At 44.7% G+C, this 10286-nt stretch overlaps 2 protein-coding genes across 11 annotated transcripts in view; one reads left to right on the top strand and one right to left on the bottom strand.

Annotated features, from left to right (window-relative positions):
• Positions 1-1062: 1062 nt before the first annotated feature.
• Positions 1063-3376, top strand: LOC117766710 (RING finger protein 222). The gene has a single exon (XM_034593996.1). It carries the CDS (start codon positions 1168-1170, stop codon positions 1792-1794), a length of 627 nt encoding a protein of 208 aa, XP_034449887.1. The 5' UTR covers positions 1063-1167; the 3' UTR covers positions 1795-3376.
• Positions 3377-4312: 936 nt separating this feature from the next.
• si:ch211-114m9.1 (rho GTPase-activating protein 44) overlaps positions 4313-10286 on the bottom strand; it is a 29146-nt gene continuing 23172 nt past the window's right edge. For 3 of the 10 annotated variants that reach the window (XM_034592903.1, XM_034592900.1, XM_034592909.1), the window contains 3 exons: positions 9738-9901; positions 9261-9662; positions 4313-7506 (listed from right to left, as the gene is read on the bottom strand). In XM_034592903.1, the coding sequence (XP_034448794.1) occupies positions 7352-7506; positions 9261-9662; positions 9738-9901 (721 nt within the window). In that variant the 3' untranslated portion in view covers positions 4313-7351. Of the gene's footprint in view, positions 7507-8567; positions 8620-9260; positions 9663-9737; positions 9902-10286 lie in introns of all 10 variants that reach the window. The other 7 variants (XM_034592902.1, XM_034592910.1, XM_034592904.1 and 4 more) reach the window with 6 other exon arrangements.

Raw genomic sequence — 10286 nt, 5'->3', positions numbered from 1 at the left:
AAATACTAGATAGGACACAGGGCTGGTATAGAAATAGATCTACTATATAAAACATAGGGTTAGTACAGAAAGAGAGATCTGCCAGATACTCAACAATAATATTTCAGACCACATACCCGATTCTGAATGAAACAATAAATATATTCAAGTTCAATCTTTCCAAGAGGAATCAGTTAATTGAAGATATTGGTTGCTATGAAAGTTCATTTCTGTAAACCCCTATAAATCTGACATAAGAGGAATATTTTTGGTGAGATTTTAGTTTTCAACTTTAAACTTCCCGTTGAAATGATATATTAAAAAATACTCAAACATTAATTTTTATTATGTATACCTTGATTATAATAGTATAATAACTATCCAAGTTGCCAGTTTTTTTTTCTGTTTTCTAACACATATAATTTCCAACAGAACCTCTGTAACTAGGCTAAGTGTTTATAAACACCAGTTCAGTCTTCCTTCATTTTATCTTGGGCTATTTATGTCACGTCATTCTCTATCTCTATTATAAATGACTGTTTCCTTCAAGGACATAACTGTGATCCACAACAGCAAATTGCATGGAATGTGATGACATCGATTTTGTTTTTCTAAATATTATGGTCCTCAGCCGCACCTTGTTTTGGATTTGCTGTGGCTAACTTTCACTACAGTGGACACAAGGGGGCGTATGATGTCAGGTAATGAACCTCACACATGGGGAACAATCTTTCAAGTGTAGCATTTTAACCTACAGAAGTCTATTAATGTAATGATGTACGAATAGAATAGAAAAGAATAAAAATATGGCCTCAACTGTTCCAAGTAGATAAATGCATAATTCATAAATAAGAAAACGAATATATCCCCCAATTAATAAACGTGTCTCAGAGAAGACAGAGAAGAAATTCAGGATAAGTTTCCTTGTCTGAAGAACGTGCGATATGAACCAGCTTGGCCACTTGAAGTGCCAGTCATGTTTTGTGGGGACCCGATCAGTGAAGTCAGTGCAGCCTCAGGTGGCAGGCCCTGTTTTACAAGGTGCCGCTCTCGCCTCCCCCCACAGCCCAAAGTGAAGAACACCGTGCGCTGAGGAATACGCAACTTGGAGCTGAACTTCACAGGACATTTACCAAAGGCTCCGATTTTAAACTGGATAACATTCAGTGTTTCCCCCCCCTCCCCTCTATGGCATTTTACAGGGAGGACAGCCAGGAGGACGCACAGGAGTGTCCAGTGTGCTATGAGTGTCTGTCGGGCACCGAGAGGACCCTGAGCTGCGGACATGTGTTCTGCCACGACTGCCTGGTCAAAACGCTGGTCAGCATCAACGGCGATGGGAAGATCAGGGACACGATCATTTGCCCCGTCTGTCGACACCTGACGTTCATCAGGAAGCAGAAGGAAGCGCTGGTGTCCCTCGCGGCGGACAAGACTCCGCATGAGGCGCAGACCCTGGAGGTGCCCCTGCCGCGGCCGCCGGGGCAGCTCCCGAGCGCACGGCGCACCCCCGGGGCCCCTTTGCCGAGGGGGGCGAACTGGATCGCTCGCTGCTTCAGGGGGATCTCGGAGCGAGCCCGTCGACAGAGGCTGATCAGCCCCGGCTACAACGCATCTCAGATCTTCATCATCAGCGCCGAGGGGCGACCCATGGTGGAGGGTGATGCGCGCAGGGTTGTGATGACTGCGGTTCGGCCGCAGCACAGGCGAAGGCGCAGGGTTTGCACGACCGCACGATGCCTGGTCGTTCTGCTGTCGGCGTTTACTCTCCTCGCACTGGTGGCTGCAACTTTACCCTGGATTTTATTGGCATAACGCAGCGACTATTGACTGGTTAACGAAGTGCCAATAAGGAGTGATGAACTGTTATTTAAAAAAAACCCTCTCGGTTGAATCCACAAATTCAACATCATCCATATGCAATGAAGTGTGTGACATGAGTTTATTTGTATTACTGGTCAAATGAATCCAAATTGATACATGTACAATTCAGATGATCTTTCTGGGTTTTAAGATATCACCAGGCATTGTCATCTCCCCACTTGCAACTTAAGGAAAATTTAGGAAGTTTACTGGCGTGCCACCTGTTTTATGTGAATCACCAGGCAACAGTCTAAAGTAAAACCAAGGTTAGGAAAGCCTAGACAACTCAAGCCTTTTGTTTTGCATTCCTGTCTGTGACAAGTGCTGCCTGTTTCATAAGGAGCCAACATGCAGGGATGTGTAACAACTTCAGAGAACATCCCAGGACATTCTTGAGGTCTGACTTAAACAACCAGAAATGGAACAAGACGATTTAACATTATTGATGGTCATTGGATACTGGATTCCAAGCAGCAGGCCATGAATTTGTGGGAAGAAAAAAATGCACTATACCACCACACAACACTTTCAACAGCTTTGTGTGTTTGCACATTTCACCAAAAGAAAAGCGATTAGACATGAGCTGGATCTGACAAGGGAGCAAAGTGTGGTAAAGACCATGTTAAAACATTCAGGCTATCCTCTCTCCCTCTTACATCACAACGGACAGGTTGTCCGAAATTTAATGGAACATCATCTCATCATTTCCATTTCATGCGGTAATCTTACACATGCAAATCAAATGGAACGGTGTCTAATAACTGGATGGAGTTAATGGTTGTATCAGGATCTTCATCCCTTACACCATGTGACAGGCTTCCCATGTGGTGTGTTCAAAGACGCTGTTAACAGAGTCGCCTTTAGAGTCGAAATAATTGATGTCCCCAGTCTGAAGGAGGCTGGTAAAGATGAGCTGAGCCTGGTTGATTGCTGTAAGGAGACACGCTGCTGGACTGTAGCATTAGATTACCCCTAAAAACATATATAAACAGTAGAGAGTTTAATTTAGTCATGAATGATGAGATGATGTGTGTTTTCATAGAAATCAATCTGTCAGTTGGTCTTAATCTAAGAGTTCATTCGTGATTCAACATTATTTCAACATATACGTAACAGAGTAACCGTGTCTCACTGAGCCTGTATGGGGGGGGGCGGAGGATCCAAACAAACGAGGGACTCATTCTCAGTGTGAGTGTCACCACCACCCTGTCAAACCTGGACACTCCTAGTTTCCTCCTCACTCAACCATCCTGCCGGGCCAGTCCCACAGGTTACACTTTCGAAAAGGCCTCTGCTGTTTCAGCCCTGCCAGGTTTCTGCTTAATCAATTTGTTGAGTCAGACTTTTTCATCACAGCCCTGTTTTTGACTTTCAGGACCCAGATTAACCCCCCCCCCCCAAGGCCAGAGGAGGCGATGGGTGAAAAGAGAATAAAGGCAGGAATTAAATCAGGTCGAATTATGCAATATGCTGCTGCAATTAAACCTATACCTAAACTTTTGGCAGTATTCTTCAGTAAAAGTACCAGTAACACAGTGTACAAATACTCCATCACATGTAATGTGATGAAGTCTTTCATGTCCGGATGTGAATGAATGTTGATGGGTGTGGGAAAGCCCAAAATGCTGTTAATGTTGATTTGTTTATTTATTTAGTGTGGCTCTCCTAAATTGAGCCAACATCGCTCACAACCCAAAACTGAAGGCGAGCGGTTTCTGTGTTCATCTGCATTTCCTTGTTCAATCTTCATTGTACGAGTTGGATAAAGGAACAAGTTGTCCTGAGTTATCCTGAATTGCATCGTATGTCTTCATTCGATGCCAGAACAAGATCACACCCATCAATAGACCAGGAAATAACTCCCTTAAAATGAAAATGTTTCAATGTACAACATGAAAAACTGGAATTATACTTCATGCATGGAGTGAAAATGTAACAATGTCTAAATCATAAACTGTGTATAAAGATGGGAGACATGACTTCTTCCCAAATGTGAAGCCAAAGCATCTCCATTGCCTCCTGGTGTCTGGCAGCAGTATAGGTCATTGACCCCACCTCGTTCATGTCAGTGGCTGGGACATGGACCAAAGAAAAAAGCCAAAGTACACATCAAAAATATGTTTATAGTTTTTGATAGTTATCACACTGACATATATTCGAGTGCTAAATTTTCAAATAGGTTTTGTTTGAATTTGATATTTGATGCAATCGAAATGAGGTCATGTGTATCAACGGGACCTCGCTTCAGTGGCTCAATCCCCCGATAGTTACTGCGCTGACTCTGGCTCCAAATGCGCAAAATATGTGTGTTAACATCTGGGATATTGTGGCTTCACTTGCATACAGTGGGAGGAAGTCTATGGTCTGAATGTGGAACTGCAAACAATAACAACTCTTTACAAGAAATTGATTTCAGCAACATTTTGATCTCAAAGAAATCACATAAATGAAACCCACACGAACCAGGTGAGATAATTAAAAATGTAGAGTTTAATATATATATTTATTTCTGACATTCTGATAAGGATTGCAGGTAGGCTTCACAGTACACACTGTGTTCCACTTGATATGCTAAGCAGAGGAGGGGGGGGGGGGGGGGGGGGGGGGGGGGGGTATAGGGGGTTGGCGTGGTGGGCTTGACAAGCAGCAGGTTCTGTTTGTACACTAGTCGTGAAAGCAGAAGGAGGCAGTACATCCACAGGCAACGTCCACTCCTCTACCGTATTGCTCAAAAACCCCCACACTCAGGACCATTCATCGTGATCCACATTCTCCGGAGTCCATCAACCACATTTTTGTTCATTACCCCTCGTACAATCCCTAAAAAGACAGTGATTGACACAAAACATGGATTATCAAAAGACTATCTAAGCGCATGCATGACACTTTTTTTCGGATTTTCCTTTTCTTCTCTTTTTTTTTTTACTTCTTTAAAATCCCCTCCCCCCCCACAAAATGTAAACAAATTGAGCTTTATTTTAGACCAACACACTTGGTGGTGAGGTGACATAGGAAATATAGGCCTATACAGCATTTCAAATGCTCAATAAAACTACGGAACAGTGCACTACTTTGGTGCAAAATGTGGCTCCTATGAATAACGCTCTCAAACATGACAGTAAAATCAGTTTACTGGCTGAAACAAGATAAGATGTGATTATGACTTGTGTTTCGGGGGAGGATATACAGACGTTTTTTTTTTTCTCTCTTCAGCAGCGTAATAATCACACCTATAATGAATATGAATGCATGCTTTTAGGTGGCTGTAAGTTCCAGGTATGATGCACAAAAGCATTACAGTAATACAGCCCTGCACTGATAACAATACATGCCAACAGGCCCCTAATTAACTTTCATCCCAAAAGCTAGCTCTCGTTCGTCCTGTTAGCGGTTACAAAAGCAGGTACCCTACCGTTTGAGATCTGAGTGGGTCACATTCAGAGGTACCCCAGCCTCCTCGTATAAATCTATGGATCCAGCACAGACGATAAAAACCTCTATCGTGCACATTGATTATGCCTATAGTTCCAAAATAACAACCAGTGTGAGGGCACTTGCAATTGTTTGTCATATAATCACCACAGCTATCAACAGAATCATCAACGTCACCAATATCTTCATAAACATATACACACTGAGGCATACCAATGGATCACTTTAGGAGAGAGGTTAATCTAGAATTCATTTCGTAAAGCAGAAAACTCACACGGAAAAAAACAAAGTGAAGAAAAGCAACCTCTTTGTAATAAAATTAATGGCTTTTTTTTCTGAAGGTTTGGGGGTTAGGGTGACTTTGACCACTTTTTTTGGACTGAGGTGGATCAGTAAACACTGTAATTGCACTTAAATCGACAAAATTATTGTCCTAGGACATTCTGTGTGAAATTAAAAAAGTGACACTGCAGCATCTGTTTTCTGACGTCTCTAATTACTTGTCTGCGGCGAAACATTTTCAAAATTTAGACGGCGATACAGCCGATGAGCCAAATTCGATTTCTAATCAGTTCTAGTCAGTCCTACAATACAGGCTTAGAAATTTGTTGCCTCATTACGGATGAATTACAAGGTCCAAGCGGGCTCAAAGTGATCTTATTATTTACAAAGGAATCTATCGTGGCTGATTAAAAAAGAGGAAAAGATAGCGCATTGGTGTGTAACTGATTAGCACTCCAGCAGGCCTGAAGTCAAAGCGCAGGTGGCAGAATTAGAAAGATTTGATTCCCTAGCAGAAATAACTTTCTGCGTTTCTGCTGCAGCATCGTAGTTACCTGGTGTCAAAGTGAAAGATCATGAATCTACAATAGACCTGTTCATCGTGTGCAGGGTCAAAAATAACATCACATATTTTTAATCATTACATTTTCTACACCAGATAAATATCAGCACATATATTATCATTATATATATATTCAAGATATGCATTTTACATATACTTTTCCTCTCAGATTTATGTACATCAATTTATGTACAGTCTTTGTATTTACACAAGGGGTCAAAGGTCAGTGAACCTGAAGCACTTGAAACAAGGTTAAGAGAGAGAATCATGTGAACCTAAAGGCAGTGTAGTCCATCCATCCATAACCATCAAACTGATACAGCACATGATTGATCTAAAGTAACATCTCCAAGGACGACAACAGCAAAAACACTCGCGCAAAAATAAAAACACTGCCGTTCCGAGGCTCTTGATACCGAAACTGTTTGATCGTATTATCGGCTTTTCATGCAAAACACATATTGGTGCTTTTCTTTTTTTTTTCTTAACTGAATAAAAGATGAAACTTGAATTTACAATCACATTCTTCTCATACTGTGCTGGTTTAAAGTGAATGAAAGTGATAGAGGAGGGGGGGGGGGGGGGGGCTTGGATCAAAACCTGGTGCGACAATAAGAATCAAATGTTTCATCTTTCATGCGAAACCTGCCGGGCTCAGCATGTTCCTCAATGTGCACAAAGCTTGAATACCCTGTCAGCAATAAAAGCAGATTACTCTCTCTCTCGCTCTCCGTCTCTCTGTTTCACCCTGAGGATGGGCATTGCTCCTAACCACGTCAGGCTCTGAGTTTCCCTAACCGAAAAAGTTGCGCAATTTGATTGCATGTTCTAAGGCAAAAAAAAAGAAAGAAATTGAACAAGTGCACAGAATATGCAGACCACTGCATCAAACAAGCAACCGACAAAGCAAGGCAGAAAAAAAAAAAAAGAAACTGAAAACATCTTTTCAGTGTAATACTCATTTATATTCCAGTCTTTCCTCCTAAAGGCAACTGTTCCTCCACTATGGCATTTTGGTGTTTTTTCCTTGTTGTCACATTTATGTTCTAGCGAGCAGTTGTGAAAGATGAGTTTCTTTGCAGCCTGTAGCAGATGTGAGGGAGGGTCTGAGTTCTGGTTTCAGGTGGGCATTGGTGAGGCCAAGTGGTGTTTCCATCAGGCCTCGGCGGCGTCAGCTAAGAGTATGTACAGCCACAGGGGTGCTGGTAAGCTGCGATGCCTTGGGGTCATAGGTCATAGAGTGGTGCTCTGGGGCTCCTCCTCAGGCACAGCGTCTCCCTCTGGAGAGTCTGTCACTGCCAGGGACCTCCTGCAGGGGGCACCGCTGAACTCATCGATGAGGCTGTCCAGATTGACATTGATGGAGGGGATTTCATAATTGAAGATATCTAATGGTGAGCAGGGTGGGAGAAGTGAGTATGATGAGCAGAGTGGTGGGAATGGGGATGAGGAGCAAAGAGGAGGAGGAGGAGGAGGAGAAGAGGGCGTATGATGATGATAATGAGGTGTCAAAAAACGGAAGAGAGCAGAAATAATATTAATCGTTTGGATTCAGGACTCATGGTTAAGTGGCAATATGAGGTCAGCCCTGATTGAAAAGAAAGAGTCAGTAGATTACATGTGCTTCACATTCTACACAGGGATGAATTCAGTGTCTTACTACTAGTCACACCTGAACCAACTTGGTGGCGACTAGTGTGGCATGTCACAGCTTTTTGTGTCTTTTGAGACAACAACAACAAATACTTTGTCAGATAGAATACAGGAACAGGTCAAAATGACTGCACGATGACACATTACTGTACACGTTTACAACAACGGCCAGATAAAACCAACACAGAGGCAACAAGATGTGTGTGGAACTCTGTGGAACAAATGGCACCAAGACACCATAACGATGGGAATCTCATGAGGACTTGATATTTGCTCTAAATATAGATCTTTTCCAAAGCGCTGCTGCGTTTACTGGGAGCAGCAGTTCCAAGCAGAGGCTGAACACTACTCCTGTGTAGGAATGAGATGGAGCGTGGCAGTGTAATAAGAAGGAGCAGAGGTTATAAGAAGCGATGAACCTGCCAGAGGAGGATTGGGGGTTACCTGTGGCCCCCCCCATACCGGTGGCAGGGGACGTTAGAAGGGGATGTCTGCTGGCGTAAGGCTGGGAATGGGGAACAAAAGGAGGGAGGGGCGGGGGCTTTCAGATGGACCTCTATAAGCGACGGCGTCTGCAATGTGAGCGCAGTGTGGTGCACTCTGGGAAGTCCTTAGGCCATGCATTATTGGCTGTACCACAATACCATGCAAAGAGTTAATAATGCCGACGTTCTGACTGCGAGCTACTGGTACTTGAGCATGTTTGAGGCAGGCTGCAGGAGACCCCAGAGGCAGCCACAGCACGAGGCCAGGCAGTGAGATGGATTGCATGGGGCGGGGGGGCGGTCTGGCTTACCCTAAAAGTCCCCCTCACACTTAGCCCACACTGAATCCCTGGCCTCACACAGCTGCAAGGTACACAATAGTAGCAGGGGGAACAAGAGAATGATAAATATAACAAAGCGACAGAACGATTGGTATATATTGACAGAACACCTCATCATCAGAACATCATACTGTAGATATAATGTGGGGTTTGTCTGCCTAGGTTTCCACGCCTGCTACGCAGTGGGTAAGAGAGACTAGACTAGACTAGTGTGAACTGTGTAAGCCTCTGACCTACCTCTGCCGAGTGAGGGTCTGGGTAACACAGATAAACAGAGAGCACATGATGAATCTAATGGCAACTTCCAAACAAGCAGGACGAGCTATGCTTCTCTGATGTTTCCACACATTACCAAGAAACATCATCACATAACACAAGCAATGAATACATCGGTCAGGAGCTCTGCTCAAAAAATGCTATTTACATTGCATCATTGTCAGGCATCTGTGTCTAAAAGGCAACTTTTAATCATTCAGACATTCGTGTGGGGACAGTCAGTAAAAGGGGACGGGCGCTGATTTATATCTACTGTGACGAGTCCTACAGAGTCCTACACTCGTCCAGCGTCTCCGTTGGACAGAGCCACAGCGAGTCTGAGAGAGGGCCGCTGCAGCCCCACCTGTGGGGGTGGCGGGGGTGTGGTTACCAAGGGCTGATGATTACCTGTAGACATGCTCTCCCCAGGAGACAGTCCATCCAGGAGGCCCTGCTCCAGGGGCTGGGGAACTGGGGCCATGGCCAGGCCAGTGAGCCCAGGAGGGACTGTGGGCGGCTGAGGAGGGGGCAGGCTAGGTCTCTGCCTGGGCTTAGGGGTGGGCCGAGACTTGGTGAGCGTTCCGGTCAGGGAGGGAGGGGAGGAGAGGGAGTGGGGCGCCCCCAATGGGGTCTGCCCAGGTGAGGATGGGGGCACTAGCCCAGGGGGGCAGGCCAGTCCATAAGGGGAAGGGGTGCTAGGTGGTGTGGGAGACAGGCTGACCGGTGACGGCTGACCTGTGGACTGGTCGGACATCCCGCCTGACTGGCCATAAGGGACCTTTGGAGGGACAGGGGCCAGCTTCTTGGAACCTGGAAACACACAACACAGTCGTGTCACACAACACGTATTCCTGTTCAAAATGTAAATACTAAATACCTCAATACCCGTGAGGTGCTGACCTTTGTGCAGGGTGTGGGGACTGTGCTCCGTGGAGTGGGGGGACTGGCTGCTGCTCTGCGGGCTGCTGCTGCTCGGAGGGACTGTCGGACCTGCCACCTGGATGGCTTTGTGTCCAGTTACAGGGGAGAGCTCTTTACTCTTCAATGAACTGAAAAAGACAGAAAGACATCAGTGTTTCGATATCAGACACTTTCATTTGAATCATTCTAAAGCACATTTACATCCTGAACTGTCCTCATGCACATTGCCTCAGTGCTGCCACCACCACCACCACCACCACCATCATCATCAGTATCATCATTAAGGATTGTATCACAATGTTTAAGAACCCGTCAACACGACGTCAGGGGAAGCAAGCCGGTGTTTACAGACCGAACCGCAGCACATCTTTATTAAACACCTTTTATTTAACCGTTGTGAAAACAAATGAATCAAGCATCAAGCAGATGAATCCCTGAAGTTGCAAATCTCTCGGCTTGTTCAAACCACAGTAAATCAAATATCACTGAGCAAATATTCCTGAGTCAATATAT

Source organism: Hippoglossus hippoglossus, chromosome 8 (assembly GCF_009819705.1).
Source record: "Hippoglossus hippoglossus isolate fHipHip1 chromosome 8, fHipHip1.pri, whole genome shotgun sequence".
Classification (NCBI taxonomy): Eukaryota; Metazoa; Chordata; class Actinopteri; order Pleuronectiformes; family Pleuronectidae; genus Hippoglossus; species Hippoglossus hippoglossus.
The sequence above is the reverse complement of the archived record's forward strand: the minus strand, read 5'-3'. Positions and strand labels throughout refer to the sequence as shown.